This window comes from Planococcus citri, chromosome 4 (assembly GCF_950023065.1).
Source record: "Planococcus citri chromosome 4, ihPlaCitr1.1, whole genome shotgun sequence".
Classification (NCBI taxonomy): domain Eukaryota; kingdom Metazoa; phylum Arthropoda; class Insecta; order Hemiptera; family Pseudococcidae; genus Planococcus; species Planococcus citri.
Window position 1 is genome coordinate 38,466,035 of NC_088680.1, and position 27,048 is coordinate 38,493,082.

The following is a 27,048-nucleotide window of genomic DNA, read 5'->3' on the forward strand; positions in this document are numbered from 1 at the left end:
AGCTGATCCAGGGTGTCTTACGGTCATGAAAGTAGTCATAAAAAATTCATGAATTTTGGTAGGTGGTCATAAAAGTCATGAAAAGTCATGAATTTTAAACACCATTGAACATTTTTTTTAAAGCCCATAAAATGAAAAAAAAAATCATAAAAACGAAAAAACTGAAAAAGGTAGGTACTTACCTAATTTTTGAACCTGTAAAAAATGGCAACCTTGCTCGACAAGTAAATAGGGTATTAAACCTATCTGGTCCTTCTGATCCAGAAGGCCAGGAAAAGTTTGTCTTTTTGCCTATGGGTGCTTCTTTTTTCATAATTATCCAATAATACTGTCATTTGATCAAAATCGACCTAAAACGAAAACTCAATTTTTCATTTCTTCAATGGTCAAAAAAAATGTAATAGAAAAAAAATAAAATATTTTGTTAATGAAATTCGATTGATTATTTCCATTGTTTGATGTATATTTTATTGATTACTCTTTTTTTTTCAAATTTTGTGAAAATGAATAGGGGGAAGGATATCAGTAGGTACATACACAATTAAACGAAAAATGGGTAGTTTGCGTCAATGGAATGGGAATGTTGTGGCTGTTCTGGCATTTCAAGTAATTTAATTGGGGGGAGGGGGTATTTTCATGCGGTAAAAATGTGAATAATAGCTGTCATGAAAAAGTCATGATTTTTTTGTCTGGGAGTTTTTTTAGACACTCTGTGATCGTTTTCAAAAGATGAGTTCAAATTCAATGAAAACCAGCTGACGTTTCTGAGTTTTCCTCGAATTATTTTCTGCAAAAAATTCTTTTTGGGTGGATCGTTTGCGAAAGATTTGCTTAAGTAAAATTCAGAAATTTTCCATTTTCAATCACATTCTTCAGTCGTTTACGAATGATTCACGTGAGAGAAGAAGACTTGAAAATCATTCTTGAATGATTCATTTGAGAAAAAAAATCAAATCGAGTGTTCATGGATGGAGTACTTTTTATTACTTAACCTGTTTTATATAGTTTCAATTTTCAAAGAATCAGCTTCAGATTGGTTATTCGTGAAAGATTCGCTCAAATTAAACTATTTATGCTGATAGTTGTGATTCATGAAAGACTGTATAGTCCAGCTTCAGAAGTCAGTAGCTGTGATGATGATTTGCTATTTCGAAAGTGTCCATTTTCACCTTGCTCTCCTCAAAAAGTTACTTTGAAAATAATGTGTAAAAAATTATTTGAAAACGTGATTCATAAATTTTGAATGAATCGTTCGCAAACGATTTGCTTTGATGAAACAACTGGTGAAAATCGTTCACGAATGATGAATCCACAATTGATAGCTCACCATCAGCTTTCGTTCGGCTTGAGTTCTCAATATAAACATGATTCGTGCTGATTGTTCACAAAATGAGAATACCAAATTAGGGTTCGACACGCGATAATTTGGTTATTTGAAAATTTTGTGTTTTCGTAGCTCTGCATCCATATAGTGATTCGCGAATGATTCGTTTCAAAAATACCTGTAAAAAGTTATTTCCGAACGATTCATTTGGGCAGATGATTCGAAATGGGTATTGATAAATCATCTGATCCGAAAATTTTTTTCAAATAAATCGTTCGCGAACGATCAGATCAAATGAAACTGCTCAGGTCCACAGCTGATTTTCACCAGCTGTTGGTTCAAAACCCAGTACCTACTTCCAGCTTAGTTCCTCAGTCATTCGCAAACGGTTTGTTCGGAAGAAATGACTCGTGAAAGTCGTTCGTGAACGATTCGATGAAACAAGATTTAAAATGAACACTGTTGATCATATAGCACACTTGATAATTGAAATACATTTCAAAATGAAGAATTTTTTATAAATTTTCGTCACTCTGGGCAAAAATTTCTATAGATAAATGTGTCGCCAATATGGAGTTTTTTTATCTGCTCTTCGTCGCCGCAAAATTTTTTTAACACGACAACGCGTACAACGAATTATTTCCTTCGTGTGAAGTACCTAGTAAATCATTGTCGTTTATCTAGGCAATATACTTCATGTACTCCCACACGAGAACGATTGCAAAAAAAAAATAAGGGTAAACACTATAAAGTTGTGCATAACATACACTGCAAGCTGGAGGGTGAAAGAGTAAAGAGTATATTTTGACATCGTTGGTACGAGTATAATGAAGTGACGTGTCTGCGTATAGCGTTCAAGCTTATCATGCATTTTGTAACATCTCCGCCAGGAATTGTTTATTATGTTTATCCGTTCATCGCGTTCTTTGTCTTTTTTCATGCTACAGAAACCAAAGAGATGATCGGCTCGTACGGTATTTACTGCAGAAGATCAGGCAGTGGAGGTGCTCCCCCTGGTATGGGGAATTGTGAAGATGACGGAGGCTTTTCTCAAGATGATAGTAAACCAAATAGCGGGTATTACTCGGAACGTATGGTGGTTGTGAATAGTGCCCGAAACGGTACGACCACCAATACGATCGTGGAGCCGGATACTACCGGCAAAGCCGATGATAAATTTCAATGGTGTTGTTTTAACGATACAACCGGTACGGAGAAAATACCATCCGAACGGAATTCTCATTGGTACAAATCATCGGTGTTACTTTTACTATTTGCTGTGGTGTTAGCGGTGGTGGTGCTGGTGTCCGGATTATGGCTTTATTTTAAGTATGCTAATTGTAAGTATGGGATTGATTTTCATTTTTCGTATTTATTTTTATAGAGTGTTTTGGTATACTTAGTGGGCAGGTATCGGAATTAAGGTTCTTGAACTGGAATGAAGTTAGAATTAGAAAGAAAAGACTGTTTTGGGAGACTGCAAGGTACATAAAATCCAATTGTAAGTCAATTTCACAAATTTTCATTCACCTACGAGGCCCATTAGATCGATTTAGTCGTCCTTGAATTATTAGTACCTAGATCTACCTATCGCGCTGACGATATGGCCACGTGACATCAGCGAAGTCACCTTAAAGCTGCTGCACTGAGTGGAATTAAATGGCTCGAGATAAAGATCCGAAGATAGTAAGGATGAGAGAGGTGAAAGGAGAAAGAAAGCGAGCGACTGCGTGGTAATTATTCAAACCGTCGTACACTTTAACGAATAATAAATCACCTCATTTGGCGAATATATTAAACTATACGGTAGACATTCATATTTCTGGTAACGGCCTCCTAATGGAATGCGAATTACTTTCTGGATCATTTAAATTTCACGCCATCTCCAACCCGTGGCCCGAGCCATATCGTCTGGTGTGGTACGATTTGTGCGCGGTGTACACTCGTACATTATGCGAAAAGAGCGAATTGTGCGAGCTGCCACGAGAGCAAGACCGAGGGATGATAATTTTATAATTGTATAACCTCATCTCTTCGTTTTTGCCCTGTGTACTCTCATCTCTCTATCCTTCCCCGGAGATGGTTTGGTATTATACTATTTATACCATAGAAAACGTCGTCGTCTATTAACCTTGAAAGTTCAAGATACCGGTGTGCTCTATGCAACGTCTGCAGAGAGTATATAGGTATTACGTATACTATATACATATAGTGCTACTGGTATGATTTTGTACAATATAAAAGGCGTTTATTACATCGTCTTTCGTAAATTAATTACGAACTCGGCAGAACTGTCTGAGTGGAAGATATTCGGCGAAAGGAATTATTGCCGGTGGATGTATTTAGATGAGATAATGTATTAGGGTGGAAATTTCGCGCAACGCGTGGATTTTTATCTCGACGTATATATTTTAGGCGAGAGAAATGCGTTTTTTATTAGCGTAGGTGACGCGACGCGGCGACGGTGGCAGACTTGGTACCGACTCGTACTTACTCGTGCCGCGCGAAAAGACCAAAAGGCGTGGAAAGGCGAGAGGAGACTTTTGAGCGGGATGAAAGCTCGTGAATTATACTCGCAGTGCAAAAGTCAGCGAGAAATTTTAAGCTGTTGTTTTAATGCGGTGACCGATGTGAAATGTTGCCAGGTTTGTGTAAACGAATGGAAACTTCAGCTATAAAACGTACTTACTTGATTAAAAAAAGAAAAAAAAACAGCAGCTCAAACTGGAGCTTGTTTGTTAGATAGATGGTTTTTTTTTGGCTTCTGAAATCAACCTCAGTTGCTGCGCACTAGAATGATTCGTTGATTTTTCTCAAATTTTTAATCCTCGCACCTCCTCCCTGGACCTGGAGATTTAAAATCATTGGGTTGGGTAAAAAAAAAAAATGAAAGTGAATTAACGATTTGAGAAGAATCAATCTAAAGTTAAATTGTGGAAATTATTCGAGATTTCCTCCTTCGATTTGAAGGGAACATGATCTGAAATTCCTATGGCCAAAATTTTAACCGCCCAAATTGATTTTTCGATTTTTTGTCAAAAATTCCCTAAAATCGAAAAATAAATGTGGGTGGCTTAAATTTGAGCTTTGGGTGTCTCAGACCATTTATTGTTTCAAAAATCGCGAACCTTTTTAAATCGTAGTTGTCACCTCGAGAGATTATTTTGTCAGCTACTGACTCAATTGAAAATGAGAAAATTCAACAATTTTCATGTTTTTGGTCACCCCTTTTATGCCAAAAATCAGAGTGTCTGCTGGCAAGAAAGCAAGAAAAATGTGAGTAAGTGACATCTTAGGTGACAAGAAAGCTAGAGAATAGTGTAGAAATTCCTTCAAAAAACAAGAAAATTTCCAAACATTTCACATCAAAAATTTCTAAAAAATTGAAGTTAGCCCGCCAATTTTGAAAAATGTTCAGATTAGAAAAATTGAATCTTTTCATTAAAATTGATGTTGTCCTACTTTTCGAATTACAAATTTTCCAAAGTGCGAATTTTTTCATTTTTATTTTATTTTATTTTATTTTTTTTTGAATAGAACCACTAACTTTTCAAAATGTTTAATACATACTAAGGTATTGTGCTCTGGTAAAAATGTAAAAAAAAAATGTGGTTTTTTCGTTTTTTGGGCCAATTTTTTCAAAAAATTTCGTTTCAATAAAATAATTATTCATTACGAAGGGTTTTCGGAAAATTACCTAAAATGTCGATTTTTTATGTCTAAAGATCTGGGTTTGCTCCCCCCCCTCCGGCTCCATCACAAATAAAAATATAAACTCCCTCAATGATTTCATCCTGTATAAACGCTACTGATGTTCAGCATGTTAAAAGTTTGATTTTTGTAGGAAAAATCATAATTTTTGGTCAGAAAAATCACATGATACATCCCCCTCCCCAAATAACATGACTTCGATCCGCCTGATGAGTTTACTTTTTATTTTGTTACTGTTTTCATCTTTGAATTGAATTGAATTCATTTTAGTAGGTAATTTCGTTACTCGTTGGGTATAGAGCTAGGTACCTTACCTACTCTAAATATTTTTTTTCATTAAAATAACTGGTTTTGTTACCTATAAGTGTGAAATTTTGCTATAATCAAAGAATCAAATTCATTTCATTGGATTTCCCATTACTTTTGTTTTCATTACTTCTTTTATTATTTTTCCATCTGGGAATTTAAATCATTTCCTTGCTTCATCGAATAAATTTTTGAAAAAAAAACTTTTTGGGGGGAGGGGGTAAGGAAGATTATCTATGCCTAAAAATATGATGATGGTTTTCCATCTAAGAATTTGAATCACTTCATTTCTTCATCGAATCCATTTTTGAGAAAAAACTCTTTTTTGGCGGGTGGGGGGAGGAGGGAACAAAAAATATCTATGCGTAAATATGGGGAGGGGTACGAAATGAAATCGATGTTTCGTTTCCATTTTTGTTATTCGATAATTTAGAATTTCAAAGTACATAGGTATTTCTTTAGAACAAAAAAGTCCCAGTTCACTTTTTTTGATCATTTTTCAAAATTTCTTCAAACATTTTGTGAATAACTCGCCCAATCAGGTTCCATTCTACTCTTCTTCGTACCGTATAATTTCTGCTCATTGTTTTGGACTCCTGAAGAATTCAATTTTTTGACTATGGACGCTTTTAAAATCAATTTTCAGTTTCAAAACGTTGTGATCCAAATACATAATTTGTGTGCATCAAATCGTTGTTTGAAAATTAATTTTTGAAATTTGTCGATACCATTTTTCTTCTCCAAAAGCTAGAATAGCTTCGGTGAGAATGAATTCTTGTGTCGCATCAGATTTTTATTTGCTCAAAGAATTACGTACGTATGTAGAATTAGTATAATTGGGGATAGAATAAATAAATAGATTCGCCGATTCCTATTCAACTGAGAGCTTTACGTATCAAAAGAGTTTCATTTTTGGCTTTCGTGTATTGAAACGTTGACGTGAAAATTATCCAGCGTGAATTTCTGCCTGATTTTCGCATATTTATAAACATTTCAAATCAAAACTAAATTAAGTAGAAAAAGTAAAGTCGTTTTCGTCGTCATTTCGTTTGGTATATTTATGTATGCAATGTACATATTGACAGTACATATATATGTAGTGCAAGAAGTACCTTGAGATTACACTGATGCTTTTGCTACTATTGTATCTAGGTATTTGTACTCGGGTACCAAAATACGACGAACATGAAGTACGAATTGGAAGCAAAATACGATGACGTAGTATTCCTGACAGACTAATGCTTATTTATACAATTTGTTTAGAACATTTTTCAATCACCGTTGTTGAAATAATTTCAACATTACAATTTTCAGAATATTATACCCCAACGAATTTGTACAATTTCTTCACGAGTGCTGTAAATTTCGGTTCGACGCTTGTTTGATTGTATTTCGGATCAAAGTCACACCACCAAAAATCGTACATCCGCCGATTTTGTAACAAATTAGATTTCGCACCCGTTTTATACTCGTAGCTCAAGTCGTTAATTTTTTTTATGCGTGGTTCGGTTTTTCCTTCAGAGAATAAAAAAGTATTTAGGAGCTCTCATCACGAATAATCTCTTTTGAAAAAGCCTCGACGCGAAGTTAAAGTGTAAAAAAAAACAACAACTCCGGATATAGTAAAAAGTTTATAGCAAATTTTATCGCGTGTTATTTAACATCTCTTTTGGAAAGTGAATTGAAATCGCCCAACTTTTTTAATTACTTTTTAACCGCTGTATACCCTCGATATAGAAAAAAAAACAAGAGGTTTTAACAATTACGAGTACGTTATCTGAAGTGGCGATAATACGCGAAGACACCGAGGCGTCGAAGCAATAAGTTTAAGGTTCGAATATATCGGCGGGTTCTGCGCCAGGAATTCAATTCGAGTGAAATAGACGACTTTATTCGTGGAAAGTGAAAGTGAAAACAAAGTGTTCGTGTGGATGTGGAAAACCCTCATTTTTGTGTATGGTTCATTTGTCGCAAATTATCGCACGTAAGATGGTTTCAGAAGAAAATGTGGGCAGGTACCTACATATAACGAATATGTCATATGGCGTATAGTTTCTGTTAAAACATTACTTGAAAACACCTTTGATGTAGGTAGGTTTTTTTTTTGGTCCGAGAAAATGTACGTGACGGTATATTTCTCTAGCTTGTCAACGAAGACTTGAAGAGGTCACGATTAGTGTACGTATTTAGGTGTGTATGAAATAAAGAACGAGGTTTTTAATGAACGGTATATATCTGTGCAAAGTGGTGGGCATGTGTGCTAGATCTGTAGGCAGTGGCAAGAATGGCGATGACGACGACGACGAACCATAAAGGGTGCAAAAGAAGAGCCTTTACACTCGAAAAGCGTAGGTTGTTATTTATACGCGATGTCATGGTATTAAAGAGTATAACGAAGAGAAGACGTAACGAGGTAGACGAAAAGTCTTGTGGTCTTTCACTCGCAGACTTGCTTAGGAACAAGTTTCTTCTCGTTGTTTGTAATGTCGCTTGGCAGTTTTCATATTTCATCCATGGCTTTTTCGTAATATGTGGTAAGATGACGAATGCATAAAGTGTGTATAATTTAATCGTCGTTGCCGAGATAAGTTCATACGGCAGCTTAATTACGATACTCGCGTCGCTGGCATCAAAAACGACAACAACCGACGCATCGAACAAATTAACGTCTCGTTGTACCGACATACGAGTATTTACTCCTATTCCTCCTTTTACTGGTGCGAACTAAGAGAGAAACCTTGTTTGCAAAAGTGGCAAAGAAATTTAGTGAAAGGAAGTAATGCGAAGGAAAAAACCATACTTGAATGCTGCAACACGCTGAAAAGTTTTTAGTGGCTAGTTGGATTGTTGGAGATTTGATTTTCACATTTCGTTAACAGATTCAATTGGTAGATAGCACAACAATGTATAAACGAGCCCGAAACAAGAAGTAGGTATTCGTCGAGCCCATTTTTACAAAATTTCTTTCAGTCGAAATTGTTGCTTGTGAGCTGTTTCGTTCTTTGGTGGAATATCAAGATAAAAAGTTTATTCGTATTCTCGACTGTGTGTTGAAAGTCTGCTCTTCGTGGGTTCTTTGCCTGAGTCATTTTTCAGGAGCTCGAAACGCACCGATTTAGTGTGAGATTTCAATGGAATTGATTTCGTGTTCGACATGATCCAAATTTTAGAAATGATGATGATAGACACCTTTCAGACATTTTTTTTTATTTGTTTATCTTTTAATCAGATGTGAAAATTAACGGCTGAAAAAAATGAGAAATTTAGAAATTGCGTAATTATAAACATATTCCCAGCAATCTATCCACCTAGCTATTTTAATTTTGCAGAGAAGGTTTTCGACTCATAAAAATTTCAAAACATCGCTATTGCATCAATTTCGATCAATTAGAATTCAGTAGATACTTTGAAAATGATAAAATTTACATAAAAATGATTTAAAACTGAGAAAAGCTGTTGAAATGCCAAAATTTATTCAAAGATTTTTAAAAATGGCAAAGTTTGGTTACAATAAGTACAACAAAAATCACTTGAAATAGAAAAAAAAATTGATAAAATTGACGTACATATAAATTAAATGATTGAAAATTTTTACAAAAATGTGATATAATGTGACTAAGCGGAAGAATGGTCAAGTTACAAAAATTGGAAAAGTGGACAGAAATAAAGTGATGAAATCCCATAACGTAATACAGAGAATTCCTTAAAGAATTCATGAAAATCGGTAGAAAAATTGACGTGAAAATTGAGGGAAAAAATAGGTAATTTCGTCGGCACTACCAGTTCCAGAAGGAGAGGGGGATCCCCTGATGAGATAGAGCATCGTTGGAGCAAGTTAGAGACCCCCAGTCTGGACCTCAGAGCAGCCTCCTTCTCGCATTTTTTAAAACTTTGGCAGAGCTGATGAAACAATAGCCCTACATATGCTGCCAAAATCAGCAAAAATTAGGTTAACCAGGGTGTCTAACGGTCATGAAAGTCATGAAAAAGTCATGAATTTTACTCGAAACACACTTGAAATATTTTTTAAAAGACCCATAAAATAAAAAAAAATTAAAAAATGATGCACACTTGCCTATACAAATTTTTAAAAAATTCCTTGTAGTTTCAAGCTATTTAATTTTTTTTGGGAGAGGGTGGGTATTTTCATGCGGTAAAAATGTGTAAAATAGAGCATGAAATAGTCATGAAAAAGGTCATGATTTTTTTGTCTGGGAGTTTTGTTAGACATCCTGTTAACGAATAGAGCATCGATACAGCTCTCTAGAACAGCCAGTCTCGAAGTTGGGACATCTCCTTTTCCTTCCTCATCAGTCATCACATTTTTTTAAAAACCTTCAGGTGGGGCTGTTGAGACGGCAGTCCTACCTACGCTGCAAAATCTGTGAACGGGCGGACAAACGACCTTAAGGGACTTGGCAGGTAGGTCAGTGATCCTGAGAGTCCAGACACACGGATCAATGACCTTAGTAGGCCAGACAGACTGATGGGTCAATGACCTTAAGAGCATAGACAGGCAGACAGACAGACGACCTTCATACACAGACAATCTTGAGAGGCTAGACAGGTAGGTCAGTAACCTCAAGACACCCGACAGGTGGGCAGACGACCTTGAGAGACTAGATAGGTAGGTCAGTTACCTCAAGAACCCAAACGGCCAGACAGACAGACAACCTTGGTAAGCCAGACAGCCACGCACGCACGCAACCTTGAAAGATTAAACAGAGTTGTTTTAAGCAGGGTTAGGAGGGGGGAGGATTCCGTGCGAACGATTTGATCAGAGACGAAAATTCGATCATGATAATGAACGAATTACCAACAAATCTATCACCAAAAATCGAAATTGATGATTCATTTGCGAACGATTCTTTCAGAAACGATGAATTATTTATTTTATATCGACTGAATCCTTTAAAAATCAAATCCGATGATAAACAATAAAACGAAATTTTTTAATGTCTCAAAAAATTACAAATGATTCGTTCGGGGACGATTTGATGAAAAGCGAAAATAAATCACCAATAAATCAAATCAGACATAAGGTTGTACTGTACCATTAAACACTTGACATTACAAATATATTGCATTGACAAAAATTGGAACGAATCATTCGAAAACGACTGAATCTTTGGAAATCAAATCTGACTCGCTAAGACAACGCGAAAAATTCTTTGATTTATCATTAAAAATTGTAAATGATTCGTTCCAGAGATATTTGCTCAGAGGAGAAAAATCATTCACGTCGAACGAATCAGTGAAAACTCAAATATTAAATATTAGCCTTTGAGTATATATTAGCATGGCTTTTTTTGTGGGTGACACGGGGGGCGCAGTCTCTCCAAAGAAAAGTTCGAAAATATCGAAAAATTGTCATAAAAAATTTTGGAATTTTTTTCAATGTCGAAATTATCCAAATACGAAATCTATCAAAGTTGCCACATTGAAATTTTTGAATCGTTATTACTTGAAAAGCAAAACAAAAAAAAATAATTTAGGTATTTCGATTTTTTTCTCAGGGGCAGGGGGGACTTGGAACTAGCACCCCCTCCCCTCAAAAGGAAGAAAATATACAAAAAAATACCTGGATATTAGTAGGTGCTTAACATGAAGAAGCGTTCACAGTTTTATCCTTTTATCCCTATCATCAAAATGTGGTCTGAATTCGTTCACGAACGATTCGCTCAGAATTGACAAATCATTCCAGAACGACTGAATCATTAATGGGCCTAATTCACTGTGAGAGAACTTTTGTAACAGGGACTCATTATGTAGGTACTCTCAAACTTCTTTCAAAATACTCGTCTCATACATACGTAGAACAATTCCTTTGAAATGCACAACTGTCACCTTTACCAAACGACGATCAAAAACGCTCCTGTACTTCAATCGGTAATAATTCTACCCAGACGTAACATACGATGAGTAGGTTGCCCACACACCGGCCCAAACTAAAGTATTCGAATCACCTTGTGTGCATTAATTATAATAAAAGAACAAGTTGAAATCTGCGACCAAAGCTTTGTAAAGCAAAATCTATTACGAACCCTGAGCTGAGCCAAAAGAGAGTCAAACAATATTTCTACATGGAAAGAGGATGTGGTCGGAGAATTGGTGCGTTTACATACAAGCATCCTCACACGTATCCAGACACGATGAATACACAAAGCATCCGCAGCACCTCAAAAACCCAGTCGAATGTAAATTTTGAATTAAATTTTAACAGGAAACAGATATGGAAAGTTACTTAGCGAGAAGAAACTTTCTGCGATCTAATGTAGCGTTATACACGCTTCGAATTTCCTCCACGCGAATACATCCACCACATAAACACATACACGCAGATTATTGTACGCTAACAATATACTCGTATATAGAGGAATCGTCTATTCTCCTTATACTATACACAGGGATAGCTGGTGGGCCAACCATAAGGCGTATGGTAAGGGGTTTTACAGTTTAACAAGTTTATACACAATCCGCGTGTTTGCGGCTACTACCATGAACACAGAGCACGTATCCGATGTTATTATTATTTTTATGACGATTCCGGTTTCCTGCTGTTTTCTGCTCTGCGCCGTAGCCACAGCCACTGAAACCTTTAGGTACGTCGAGTTGGTGCCGTGCTATTACTGTCCTGTCCTTCATGCCCCTTTACTTTTAACACGCGCTTCTCTACGTATTATAGTTCTCACAATGATGAGCCCCCTCGCACATTTACAAATAACGCGCCACGATCAATGTTTATTCGACGTGTACGTGTGCTTTTTAACCGCGGCCTTTACCGCTTCGCCTTTACAGCACGAATACCGCAAACGCAGCGCCACATCCTACAAAATTACACGACGTTTACAATACTATAAAACTAAAAGCAAAGCGAAAAAAGAACGAGGCGAGGACATTGCACCGACCATGAATTTAACTTTATGCGATGACAGATTATTATTAGTCAATATTTTCCGCAACATTTGCATAAATTATTGCTTGTGCGTTTTAGAGCGGGAAAATAACGTAAAAAAGCAGCGGCAAAAAGGAAAAAATTGGCACATCAATTTTTTCTTCAGGAATGTGTTCGGATGGACCCTCTGAACCACCAAAAAAAAGCCGACTCTCCTACCCCTGGAGGAAAATTTTTTAGGGGGCTGAAACCGGTTCCGATTCACGTTTTTTGCGTTTTACTCCGTAAATATTGGGTTTTTGAGAAAAACTACCATGACAAAAAATGTTCCCCTTTAAATTCTTGACAATTTGATGCTACGCTCGATACCCATTGCTCAAGGGGGGTGTCCAAAAAAAGGGGTGGAAAGAGTAGTTGTTTCAAAAAAGGTCAGTCCAATAAATTAATCAAAATTACCACTTAAAATCATTCGTTTTGGCTCAAATTTTTTTTACAAAGTCTACTCACCCAACTACTAATCAAACTATCATTGGTTTGTCTTCAACCCTCCTCGGGGGTTCGTGAGGGTTGCTTGATTTTTCAAGTAACACACTACTGAATCATATATTTGAAAAACAAATCTGGACGTGCGATATATCGAATAGTATGTTTTCGAGGTCGCTGAATACGAATATGAACTCATTTTTTTCATACAACCCCTCAAAGCCCCTCTGTACCCCAAAATGGGGGTCAAAATTTTGAAAAATCGTGAAAAGTCGAGTGATATATCGAATGGTACGTTTTCGAGGTCGCCGAGTGCAAATATGAACTTATTTTTTGGATCCCACCCCCCAATGTCTCTCTGTGCCCCAAAATGAGGGTGAAAATTTTGAAAAATCGTGAAAAGTCGAGTGATATAAATTGAATTGCATGTTTTAAAAGTCGCTGAGCACGAATATGGCCTTATTTTTTGGGCCCAACCCCGCACAGCTCCCAACTGCCCCAAAAAAAGGGCAAAATTTTGAAAAAATGTGAAAAGTCGAGTGACATATTAAATGGTATGTTTTCAAAAACGCTGAGTACGAATATGAACTTATTTTTTGCCTACAGCCCCTCAAAGCCCCTCTGTGCCTCAAAATGAGGGTCAAAATTTTGAAAAATCGTGAAAAGTCAACTGATATATCGAATGGTATGTCTTTTTTTTAAAAACAGGAACTATGAACTACTAAATTTCGATGTTTTCTTCCATAAAAAAAAAAAAATGATTTCATTTTGTTTTCGATTGGTAGCCAATACAGTAGACTCCCGATTATCCGACCTAATCGGGGGTGTAAGGTGGGTCGGATATCAAAAAAGTCGGATAATCCAAAATTGATGTTTTAAGCGTAAAAATGAAGTGCATAAGCTTGAGATGACAAGCTTTCATTCAGAAAATCAAGTTTTGGCTCAAAACAGGAACAAAGAATCGAAAAAATAACTAATAAACAAAAATAACGTACTTTTGTACATAAAAGACAATGAAATACTGACTCAAATTATAATTTTTTGAGATAAGTTGGATCGATTTCAAGGAAAATAACACCGTTAGAATACAAAATGCTGAATCCTGGATTATTATTTACACTCCAAAATCAAAAATTAGATGTTTTTTGGATTATCTGACCTTGGTGGGTCGGGTAATGCGAAAAGTAAGTCGGATAAATTAGTACCGGATAACCTGAAAGTCGGATAATTGGGAGTCTACTGTAAAAAATGAAATCGAAAACTTTACAGGAAAACAATCGAAATTAAAACACTGAGATAGACAAGAAGATGGACATCTTACCTACTAAAGACATTGAGGATAATTTTGTGGCGTTAGTAGGACGTTTGAATAGTAAAATGAGTGAAATAATAAAAATGAGTCTGTAGTCCTATTCAGCGATCTTGAAAACATACTATTCGACGTATTACACGTTTTTTGGTGACTTTTCAAAATTTTATCCTATTTAGGGGGCGTAAGGGGATTTTGAGGGATCGTAAGTAGAGCAGGAAAAAAGTGCATATTCCAGTTCAGTGTCTCGAAAACATACAAATTGATATATCACTCGACTATTCACGATTTTTCAAAATTTTGACCTTAATTTTGAGGCACACAGGGGCTTTGAGGGGCTGTAGGCAAAAAATAAGTTCATATTCGTACTCAGCGATTTCGAAAACATACCATTCAATATGTCACTCGACTTTTCACATTTTTTCAAAATTTTCACCCTCATTTTGGGGCACAGAGGGACATTGGGGGGGTGGGATTCAAAAAATAAGTTCATATTCGCACTCGGCGACCTCGAAAACGTACCATTCGATATATCACTCGACTTTTCACGATTTTTCAAAATTTTGACCCCCATTTTGGGGTACAGAGGGGCTTTGAGGGGTTGTATGAAAAAAATGAGTTCATATTCGTATTCAGCGACCTCGAAAACATACTATTCGATATATCGCACGTCCGGATTTGTTTTTCAAATATATGATTCAGTAGTGTGTTACTTGAAAAATCAAGCAACCCTCACGAACCCCCGAGGAGGGTTGAAGACAAACCAATGATAGTTTGATTAGTAGTTGGGTGAGTAGACTTTGTAAAAAAAATTTGAGCCAAAACGAATGATTTTAAGTGGTAATTTTGATTAATTTATTGGACTGACCTTTTTTGAAACAACTACTCTTTCCACCCCTTTTTTTGGACACCCCCCTTGAGCAATGGGTATCGAGCGTAGCATCAAATTGTCGAGAATTTAAAGGGGAACATTTTTTGTCATGGTAGTTTTTCTCAAAAACCCAATATTTACGGAGTAAAACGCAAAAAACGTGAATCGGAAACGGTTTCAGCCCCCTAAAAAATTTTCCTCCAGGGGTAGGAGAGTCGGCTTTTTTTTGGTGGTTCAGAGGGTCCATCCGAACACATTCCCGAAGAAAAAATTGATGTGCCAATTTTTTCCTTTTTAAAACCGCTATTTGCCCGCTCTATTTTGGACATTGCTTGCATAATATTTTTATACCTGGAAATGACTTCCATTAGTTGATTTTAAATTATTCCGTTTTGAATAAGCAAGGGTAATGAGCCAGAGTCAGCAAACAATAAAAGTAAGTGAACGAATGTAGCACAAACGAATACAGAGAGTCCACAAGCCTGGAAAACCTGGAAAAGTCAGGGAATTTGGTCGGTCTGGAAAAGTCGAGGAATTTTGGAAATTTTCAGCGTTTATTACTCAAAAGTCAGAGAATTTTGTGGAAGGTTACCTACTTCAAACAGATTTTTCCATTTCTCATAATGAAAAAATTTACTCAGGCGATTTTTTCACTGGTCAGTTTTGTCATAAATTGCTAAATTTCCAGAAAGTCTTGTTTTTTGCAAAAATTGTTGAAGTCTTGCATTTTATTAACTTATGAGCTATGGAGTATATCATTAATAAATCTCGCTCTTTAGCGCTAATATATTTCACTTTTTGGATAAAAATGGTTAAGAAGCCTTGCCTTTTACTGAAATTATTGTGAAAGCCTCGTTTTCTGTCAAAAATAGCAAAAAGTCTTTTTTTTGGAATTATAAATTTTCCTGAGCTTTTGCCCTCATTTAGATTGGGCCATTTAACATTGAAAAGACAAAAAGACAAATAGACAAATTCGGACCGTGCATGACAAGAGTCGCCCCTAGCGGAAATAATGAAGAACTACAACAAGCGGTATAGGTGCTGAATTTTTAACATTGTCTCTTATGGAAGGAGCTCATTTTTGATACATTTTTCAATGAAATCTTCAAAAGTGCTCATTATCTGAACTTTTGTTTTCCTTGTGAAATTACCTTTAAAATGAAGTATTGTAACACTGTAATTTAATGGGCTCTGAATGTTTCTTTGATCATAAATGTGATGAAAAAATGGTGATAAAATTGTCTAATAATATCACAAATCACGAGCGATAATTCACAATTTCACATCACATAACAAACAAATCAAAGAAGTAAGTATATATTCTAGTAGAACATTTCACTAGGAAAACAAAACTTCTACTCAAATTAGCTGAAAACACAATATTCTTCAGCATTTTATTAAAAATCGAACAAAATCGGTAATTTTACATAAGAAATAATGTTGAAATTCAAGTGGTATACTGCTTGCTTCTTCTTATCAGTGGCAGCACACTGACACGCCACACCTATGTGCAGTCCTAATAGATGAAAAGATGAAAAGACAAAAAGACAAAAAGACGAATAGACAAATAGACAAATAGATGAATAGATGAAAAACTAAAAAGACAAAAATATGAATAGACAAATAGACAAAAAGACAAAAAGACGAAAAGATGGACAGATGGAAAGACTGCACAAAAGAATGAATTAATAAAAACATAAAATAAAATAAAATTTCAGCATTGAAATAAAATAATACATATAAAATAAAATTTTAGTATTCAATTCCATATTTAGTTCAGCATTCAGTTCAGTTCAGTATTCAGTCCAGTTCATCATTCGTTAAAGTTCCAATGAAAGATGTCTGAGGGTTCAACTAAAAATTTTAAAAGTTTTTTGAAAAATGATATTCTTCCATTGTGTCTATGCTTGAATGCGAATTATTGATATTTGTACAATTTTTGTTCTTTCAGAACGAGGGGTGCTAACCGTAACTGCAAAAAACCGAAACCGGAACAAGATCTATAATTTTAGCCATTTTCAAACCCTAACTGAAAACAAAAACCAAAATTTCATTGGTTTTTTAAAAACCGTAAAAAACCATAACAAGCATAATGAAGCAGCCAGAGTGAAACCAAAACCTAAACCGATATAATTTATTTCGGGTTTCAGTTTGGGTTTTTCGGTTTTTTTTTTTTATTAAGGTACATTTTTTTGCCATTCATTTTTTGCGATTTTTTCACTTTTTTGACTTTTGATTACGAATTCATGTATTAAAAAAATTATGTAATTATTGTTCTTGAAAAATATATACTTTTTTTAGAATTGATATGAAATTACTATACTTACTTTGTTTCCTGAGATTGAGAAATTTTGAATTGAAGATATTTGAAAAAAAATTATGTGAAACCGAAAAAAAACTGAAAACCAAAACTGAAACCATTGTAAATAAGATCAAAACCGAAACTGAAACCCGAAATTTTGAATTTCAAAACCAAAACCAAACCGAAAACCGAAAATTTTCAAGGAAAAATTGGAGTGAAACCATAATTGTAATTAAAATAATACCATCGATTGAGCTCAGCATGTTAAAATCTTGATTTTTCCCACTAAAAAACCAAAAAAAGTTTTTCCCACCAAGTTAAATAAGTCCACTCTATTGAGCACACAGTCATATTTGGAAAAAAAGGGCACAACTGTAGATCTATTAACGATATTTGGAGCTCATGATGTTTGAAAAACTTTGACCAACCCCCCACCCCCCACCCCCCTCCTGATAGCATGTGTAATTCATTTTTCAAGATTCTGGAAAATTGGAGAAATTGGTCTGAAAAACCTGGAAAAGTTGAAGAAAGTCATTTTCATAAATGAGTGAACACCCAGGAATAGCATATTTGTTCAAAATCTATCGTAAGGGGGGATATACCCTATCTGCCCATCAACCCTATCAACTTGTAAATTTTTCAATATTGCGAGAAAGTTCATTGTTCAGAAGGAGGAAAATCATGTGACGAAATTTATTACCTGAAGCATGATTTATAAAGTTTGGAAGAATTTTTTACAGTTTGGGAGGGGGAGAGCAATTATACGACGCGAGTTGCCATAACGAGGCAAAAAAGAGGCTCTAGACCGAATAGGGGTCTGGTGGCTGACGCAGAACTATAAAGTATATTGTAACTCTAATTTCGAGGTACCAAAGCATTTAAATTATTCGCCGGCCGTCGACTGCGTTATACGCCTGAAAATAATATAAGAGAGTAAGATTTATGGAAAGAAATTATTCTACATATTTACGAAGAGTACGCGAAGGAGGGGAGAGTTGCTCACCAAAGCACCACTGAAGACAAACGGCCATGGAGAAAAAGCACGTTGACGAGTTTTAAAGTAATATCGTATACTCGCTATACTAGGGGAATTCGAGTAAATGGTAATTTTTTTCTTCACCATTTGTACAAGATTTTCGCCCCAAAACGGACGTGTTTTTTGGCGTATATTGTTTTAAAAGAAAGCAGTGGGAAAAAAACCAAGAGAGAATGAAAAAGGCTATTTCGACAAGATTGTATTTATTGTTGAGAGCGGTGTGCGGTTTGTCTGTGTGTAATGCGGTTGTTGAAACTATGAAGACGTCAAACGACTAAAATGAGGAAAACGTTGTTGTAGCGAGAAATTTGTAACGTGTTTGCGCGCGGAAATAACTACAGCAAAAAAACTACCCTACGATGATTAGATTTCTCAAATGCACGTGTAAGAGTATACAGCGAAGGGAGTTCCTTAAGCTTTTCGTCACGTTTAACTATAAGATGTCGAGATCTTGGCGTGTAATTATGTTAGGGATATCTTGTACTGTGTAGAACAAGTTGATGGAATTTGCTGTGCGAAAGTGGTGGTGAAAGTACCGGAAAACTATGAGTGTAATAAGTGCTACCCTATTAGCCTTTCATGTTTTTTTTTTGCGGGCTTATTTTTGAAGGGATTTGGATTTGAAAATAGTGGTGTAGCATACAACGTAGTGCGTAGTGTTGTGTGCTAAACACATAGGCCTTCTAATACTTATAGGAGTTTGTTTCTTTGTCAAATGTTGTAAGTTGAGCGTTTAATCTTAAATAATTGTTTTTGTTTTCAGATGTCACATACAAGCCGAGAGAATTATTAACAGAAGGTAGGGTTTTAAATTAAATTTATTATAAGTTATGTTTAGTGTATATAAAAGTTTTCGAGCTTTATTCGGCCAATGTCGACGGAATAAGGCGTGCAGCATACATCGCGGAGGCGGCGAAATTTAAAGCACTTTGAAGTGTATTTTCTGCGCGCTCTTAATTGCTCGTATTTTAGAAACCAATGTAGCGGCGAATAGCAGATTTTTAAAAAGAACTCGCAAGTTTGAAAGTTCAACTTTTATTACTCTCGGTCGAACTGGTCGTCTCTTTTATTTGAAAAGAAAGTTTTTAATAGGAGCTGGACCATCTGCCTTTTTCTTCTGTGTACAACTTTCTTTCGCTCATTTTTTCCCCGGCTTGACCATGTCGAGCGTAATTATGTAACAAAAATTGAAATACCGAATCAAATCGAGAAGGGGGGGTTCTTTTTTAGTAGGTACAAAAAGATTGGAAAATCTATCGGTCTGATTTAGTTTGGTTGAGTTGGACGGGTTTCAAAAGATTTCAAGTTTGTCTTGTTGTGTTTGAAATAATGGTTACAAACTGATGAAAAAATTAACTCAACAAAATAGGTACCTATCAAAATTTTATACAAAAATTGCTGAAAACTGCGATAATCGATAGAATGTGAAGAAAAATTTCATATAAAAATATAGCAAAAATACGAAAAAAATTCGAAATTGAGTAAGAATTAGTCAATAGACTTATGAATGGTTGAAAATTGAGAAAAGCAAAGCCACATTTGAGAAAGTTTTGAAAAATGAAAAAAAAAATTGCTACAAAATTTGTTTAAAATTGCAGAATTGACAAAAATGACACATTTTTAATAATTACATATAAAAAAGTAGTGTAAAAATTCATTTAAAAAAGTTAGTAAAATTTTTGAAAATTGAGAAAAAGTTTGTAAAGTACATAAATTGAAAATTAGATGAAACATGAAAAAAAAATCTTAGAATTCGATACCAGTTTCATCAATTTTACACCAAATACCAACTCCAATTTGTTGATTTTCGAATGTTTACTCTTGATTTTGAGAAGTTTTCATAATTTATTACTTTCTATAAACTCTCTGAAATTTCCGAGTCATTTTACCCAATTTCCACATTATTTTTACATATAAATTTTTACGACTTTTCATCAATTTTTATCAAAACTTTACTGATTTTTTTGATTTGTTCATTTTGTAATACTATTTGACAAAACTTCTACATTGCTCAGAACATTTCATGAATTTTTTTCCTGTTTTCATGATGAATTAAGTATGAAATTTTCAAATTTATTATCGGTCATTGAAGACGATTCGTTCACGAACGACTTGATCAGAGGAAAAAAATCAATGGTGAATGAATGAATCGCCAATAGGTAAATCAGCCCTGGTGAATGATATACATGAGACTTGACATTATAAATCCACCATAAAAAATCTGAATTGATTCGTTTGTGAACGATTCGCTCAGAAACGATGAATCATTCGTAAACTATACTGTATCACTTGGAAATCAAATCAAATAATGAGTAGGTGCGCGACGTGACAAAACGAAGCATTCTTGCGAATGATTCGTTCGAGAACGATTTGTTCAAAGAAGAAGAATCGTTTGCGAACGAATGAATCAGAGACCACTCAAATTAAATGTAAATGATGTGATGAAATTTTAACAGTTTTCATCCGAATTCTATCAACAAAAACAGACCGTAATTCGTTCGCGAACGATTTGCTCAGAATTGATGAATCGTTCGAGAACAACTGAATCATAACTAAATCAAATTGATCAAAAAAGAACGTGGCAAATTTTTATTTGTTCAAGTCTATCTATAAAAATTGAAGATGGTTTGTTCGTGAATTGTTTACTCAGAGGTGAAGCAAATCGTTAGCTAATAAATTTTGAATTTTTGAATATCATTTACTTAGAAGGGCTGGTCGTGAAAGTAGCCACAGTCGCAAAAAATCGATTTTGATTTTTGGTAGAATCTGAATCTACTACATAAATTAACTTGGAGTAAGTATTTATTTCATCCATAATCATAATCTCAATGAAAAGAACATTTATCCAGATGTGAGAAATCGAAGAAATGACTTATCTGACGACACCATACTCCAAATCAACGTCCCAAGGTCAAAATTAGCCCAAGGTGTCATCATTAAGTATGTTGCAATGAATAGTACATACCTAATAGTATTGTTTTGTCCGCGAGTATTGCGACATCCGCTGGTACGCAATTAACATGAAATAAAATCTGTAAAACTGCTCGAAAAACTTGATTAAATTGAATTCTGAAAAAAATGGAAAATGAAGAATCATCGTGAAAAAACTATGTAACGTGTATTTATTCATCTGTAAGCTTGTAAAGGAATAAATACACAAAAACGTATGCATTTCAGCGATATTTTTTTGTATTTTCTCTCTCAATAATGGTTGATGGTATGTACACATTACACAACTGTATGGCGATTTTACAATATCTATTTGATATATTTTTTTTTGAACTAATTCAAATTATCATTTCAAAAAAAAAATCTATCCATGTTTGGTGTATCTACAATTTTGTAGGTTATTACCGAGTATTTACTCAAGTTTAATCTCCATTATCGTGGTTACAAGAATCCTTTGAATAACCAAGCCTTTTTTTTTTGAAATAATAGCTTGCATTGATTTTATCTACGTAATATTTACGTAACTGAATACGTACCTATTGGTAAAAAAAAAAAAAAGTATACGAGAGTAACCCTACAGTAGATGCACTTCATGTACGTACCTCTGTCTATCTTCAGTTTCTGAAGCATCAAGGAAAAAGTAGCTACGTTGTCTAGCTAATATTGCTTCGTCTATGTAACTCGAGTCAGAGGTGAATTCCACGAGAGCTGGCGATAATATCACGTTCTTTACTTTTTTTTAAATACACGTACAACTCGAACGTTTTTAAATCGTTGCGAGTTTTTATGCACTAAGAATATACATCTCGTTGGCGATGTAAATAGGGTAATTCGAAACGTGGATACTTAATGAATTGCACGGTAGGTAGGTTAGGTACTTGGACGTGCCATAGGGTAAAATATACCTCCACGTAGATGCGTTGAGTAAGTAAATGCACGTTTTTCTCTACGTATAGTTTGTACGTAGCCGGAGAACAACAACGTAAGTAGATGAAGGTGAGAATGCAGGGAGACTCGCTTTGGTGGTCAGCACACCGAAACTTGGTGTATGGCTAATTGAAGCATGGTTTTATAGGGTTAGGTATCTACGTCGCTGACCAAGATGAAAGGTCGCTTTGAAACACATCTGTCTGGCAAAGGCAGACGCAAAGGGGCCAGGATGGTGGACTGTGTAGCATGCACGTGTAACTATGTAGACGTAGACTGTGCGACGAAAACGCCGTCGACGAAGAATACCGAAACATTGTGCACAGTTGCACGCACTAACCAACCCTAACGAAAAATACGACGAAAAACCACGCTCACGAGCAATAGCAACCCCCATAAGGAGCGTTGGAAACTATTAGAATGTAGTGCATAGTTGGAAACCATAATCTAGATTAGACGAAGCGAAGAATCTGTCATTTACCATAAGTGAAGTTGGAGAACTTTTCAAAGGGGTGCTTAACGAGAAGAAACACTAGTATGTGATGAGAATACTTTAACAGTGGCGATATATTCTGGTACACAGAAGGCTTTATTACCGCATTGAAAATTACCTCGGTATATCCTTTATTCAGCGTTGTCGTAGTTGATGCATTTTTTCGAATCTTTGTTCCGCCTGGATCGAGAAAAATTGTAATGGGGATGGTGAAGAGAAATTTCGAGTTGATAGATTTTTCTTCAATCCGACACAATTCTCGTCTAGTTGGATCGAACCATCATTTCTCAACCTTTTTCATCAAAATTTTAATGCGTGAGCTCATTTTTAGCTAAATTTTTGTAAAAAATGATGGCTATTGCGGTAGGCCAAACAAGTACCTGTACAAGTGTCAGCACTACATTTTATGACCTGGAACCTGTTCTTATTGATCAAGTGAAGTCGAACTTGGGAAATAGGGATTTCTCGCGAGGTATATTTGACCCCTGGAAGTGGGAGGGTCAAAGTTGAAAATTACAGAGAGGTCATTTTTTTGGAGAAGCATAATTTGGCCCCAAATAAATGAAGAGGGTCCAAAATCATACCAGTGTTGAGTACCGTCATTGTAATCAACATATCCAAATTTCAGATTCCTAGGTCATCCCCACTCCATTTAAGGTGAAAAAAGCCTTATTTTAGCCCTATTGTACCTGATTTTTGACTCCACCCCACCACTAAAATTGACCTAGGGAGCCCCAATGTCCAGCATACGATGGGATGGTGCCACTTGAGTGATTTTTGCTGGTTTCAACCTTCCAACCCCAGGGTTTTCGGTGAATTTCTGGCAATTCAAAAAATTCAAAAAACCACACATTTGGCAAATTTTCACTTTTTAGTATTTTTTTCTATCAAAAGAAACATACCAGTATGAATAGCCCTAATTACTGCACTTCAACCCTCCCCAACTCGAATACCATCGCTTTCATTTTTCAGCAATTCGTCATTTTAGAACCAATGATATTTTTTCAAATCACCGAACTAAAAATGAATTTATCGTATCATATCTTTACTACTTCAACAATTTTTTTCACTCATCAACTCTTCAATACGCCAACATACCTAACTGCTTAATTATGCAAAGCTATTCAAAACCTTCACCTTATCACATTCTAGGCCAGATCACCCTCTTGGTTGTAAACAAAAAAAAAAAAAAACAAAAAAAAAGTATTTATATTATCTCGTGACGTTGATGGAAATTGAATCTCGCGCTTTTCCAATTATGACCGCGAGGCAAGAATTTCGCCGTAATATCGTTTCACAAAAGAACAATGCAACATTGTAACGATAACGGAGGATTTTTTTTTCAATATGATGAACAGAAAATGACAGTTTCTCCGTAAGGTCATATTTTCATTATATGCTACGTTATGCTGCTGCGGTACTGTATTCGGCTCTTTTTTCTCTTCTCGTTCATTTTTTTATTTTCAAAACCTCAACGCCCGCTATTTTGATTAATGCGTCTTTTCTTCGCGGAAAATAAAGCAACGTCGAAAAGGTCGCGAAAATTTGAAATTTGTCATTTTTGGTGTATACGTTGCGTACAAAAACTACATCCTGCCGTAGAGGTCATCGGGGTGTGCAGGAAAGGGTTACTGTGCCTTTTAGTATTTCTTTCCTTTCTATTTTTTTATGCTTGCACAACTTATCAGTGGTAATCGTATAATTACCAGCGGTGTTTCTTTCTCTTTTGTTGAAGTTTTTTTAGCCAAATTTTTGTAAAAAATGATGGCTATTGCGGTAGGCCCAAATTTGGATAAAAAGGTCGGGGATGAAAAATTTTGATAGTTCTCGACGTTTTAAGCTCAAACTAGACGATTCCCGGTGTGTCAGTTTTTATATATATATTTATTTATTTATATATTTATTTATTTATTTATATAGAAGTTTCACCGAAACTTGAATTTTTTACATTTTAAATCAAGAGACGTTCTAATGAATGAAATGGGATAAAACTTGGAGAATAGGGTTCTTTTGAGAGCTAGAGTTGACCCCTGCAGTGGGGAGGGTCAAAGTTGAAAATTACAGAAAGGTCATTTTTTTGGAGGGGCATAATATGGCCCAAAATGAACGAAAAAGGTCCAAAATCATACCATAGGTCAATACCTCTATTGTGATCAACATATCCAAATTTCAGCTTCCTAGGCCATCCCCACCCCATTTTAAGTGAGAAAAACCACATTTTACCCCTATTTTTGACCCCCTCACCCCTAAAATTGACCCAGGGGGTCCAAATTTTCAGCATACACTGAAAGGGTGCTCCCGAGTGCTTTTTGCAGGTTTCAACCTTCCAACCCCATTTGACCCCTCTCCAGGGTCAAAAAAGTGGATTTTTGCGTGTTTTTTGATGTTTAGTCAAGCCTACAGCCCCTCCAAATTGACCTAGAGGGTCCAAATTTTCACAGTACATTGGGAGGATATACTCGAAGTGCCTTTTGCAGGTTTCAACCTTCCAACCCCATTTGACCCCTCTCCAGGGTCAAAAAAGTGGATTTTTTCATCCATTTAACGTGTTTTTTTGAAAATTTCAACATTTAGTCAAGCCTACAGCCCCTCCAAATTGACCTAGAGGGTCCAAATTTTCACAGTACAATGGGAGGATGTACCCGAAGTGCCTTTTGCATGTTTAAACCTTCCAACCCCATTTTTACAGAAAGGTCATCTTTTTGGAGGGCCATAATATGACCCCAAAAAGATGAAAAGAGTCCAAAATTATACCATTGGTCAGTACTCTTATTGTGATCAACATATCCAAATTTCAGTTTCCTAGGTCATCCCACTCTGATTAAGGTGGGAAAAAGCACATTTGACCCCTATTTTTGGCTCCCTCGCCCCTAAAATTGACCGTAGGAGTCCAAATTTTCAGAATACAATTAGAGGGTGCCCCTTGAGTGCTTTTTGCAGGTTTCAACCTTCCAACCCCATTCGACCCCTCTCCAGGGTCAAAAAAGTGGATTTTTGGGTGTTTTTTGACGTTTAGCCAAGCCTATAGCCCCTCCAAATTGACCTACAGGGTCCAAATTTTCACAGTACATTGGGAGGATGTACCCGAAGTGCCTTTTGCAGGTTTCAACCTTCCAACCTCATTAGACCCCTCTCCAGGGTCAAAAAAGCGGAGTTTTTCATCAATTATACTGGTTTTTTGACAATTTTGACGTTTAGCCAAGCCTACAGCCCCTCCAAATTGACCTAGAGGGTTAAAATTTTCACAGTACATTGGGAGGATGTACCGGAAGTGCCTTTTGCAGGTTTCAACCTTCCAACCCTATTTGACCCCTTTCCAGGGTCAAATGTGTTTTTTGACGTTTAGCCAAGCTTGCAGGCCCTCCAAATTGACTTAGAGGGGGGGGGGGGGTCCAAATTTTCACAGTACATTGGGAGGATGTACCCGAAGTGCCTTTTGCCGGTTTCAGCCTTCCAACCCCATTTTACCTAAATCAGGGTCAAGACCGGTTTGTTACCACATTTTTCGAAGGAGGAAAAAGAGAGTTGGGCGAAGCCCTAGAGGGGTGCAAGGGGGACGGAGTCCCCCGCGAACATAAGAAGGAAATAGTGGAAGGAGAGAGTTGGGCGAAGCCCAAGGGGGGTGCGGGGGGACTCCGTCCCCCCGCGAATATAAGAAGGTAACAGAGGAAGGAGAGAGTTGGGCGAAGCCCAAGAGGGGTGCAGGGGGGACAACGTCCCCCCACATGCAGGTGAAGCACAGGAGCGAAGCGAGGGTGCGAGAAGTTCAAGAGAAGCGCAGAACATGAAAAAAAGCATGCACAGGAGGCAGGCGGGCAAAGCCCAAGGGGGGTGTAGGGGGGGACGAAGTCCCCCCCCCCCAAAAAACAGGTGAGGCACAGGAACGAAGCGAGGGTGCGAGTAGTTCAAGAGCCCTCAATGTTTCTGGCACAAAAATTTGGCTCTTACGTAGCGGCAGACTGCTACGACTTTTTTCAGTTGGATAGATGCAAAAATGTTTTTCATTTTCTCCGCCCTTCCCCATTCCCTGCAAATCCTTGGATATCTGTAGAATGACATTTTCCAACCCACAAATCGATAGGTAGGGAAAAACTCATCACACTTTTTTTTTTTTTAATGGGCAATAATGATCAAAAAATTGACACCACTGTGTTGATGTTTTGGCTTAATTAATATGACATATTTGAAAAGAAAAAATTTTCAAAACACAAACTTACCCAAAAATAAGGGATTTGCAATTTCCAACTGCTTCTTCTTATCATGCCTGGGACATGGACTTCATCATACTCACCCCTTCCATCTCTGAACCATGCAGGTCTTCTGTACGGCTGTTCACTTCTCCCCAAAGCTCCTTTCTAGTATACGCAGTGCTAGTGCCACATACTAGGAGGTGGTCATCATTTTGTGTCTGTCCGCAGTCAGGACACTTCACAGTGCATCCC

General features: G+C 36.3%; 1 protein-coding gene across 4 annotated transcripts in view; it reads left to right on the plus strand.

Moving 5' to 3' along the window:
- Positions 1–27,048, plus strand: part of LOC135844022 (agrin-like) — a 394,772-nt gene that overhangs the window by 121,771 nt on the left and 245,953 nt on the right. For 3 of the 4 annotated variants that reach the window (XM_065362091.1, XM_065362095.1, XM_065362093.1), the window contains exons 3-4: positions 2,272–2,664; positions 19,001–19,036. In XM_065362091.1, the coding sequence (XP_065218163.1) occupies positions 2,272–2,664; positions 19,001–19,036 (429 nt within the window). The remainder of the gene's footprint in view (positions 1–2,271; positions 2,665–19,000; positions 19,037–27,048) is intronic. The other variant, XM_065362094.1, reaches the window with a different exon arrangement.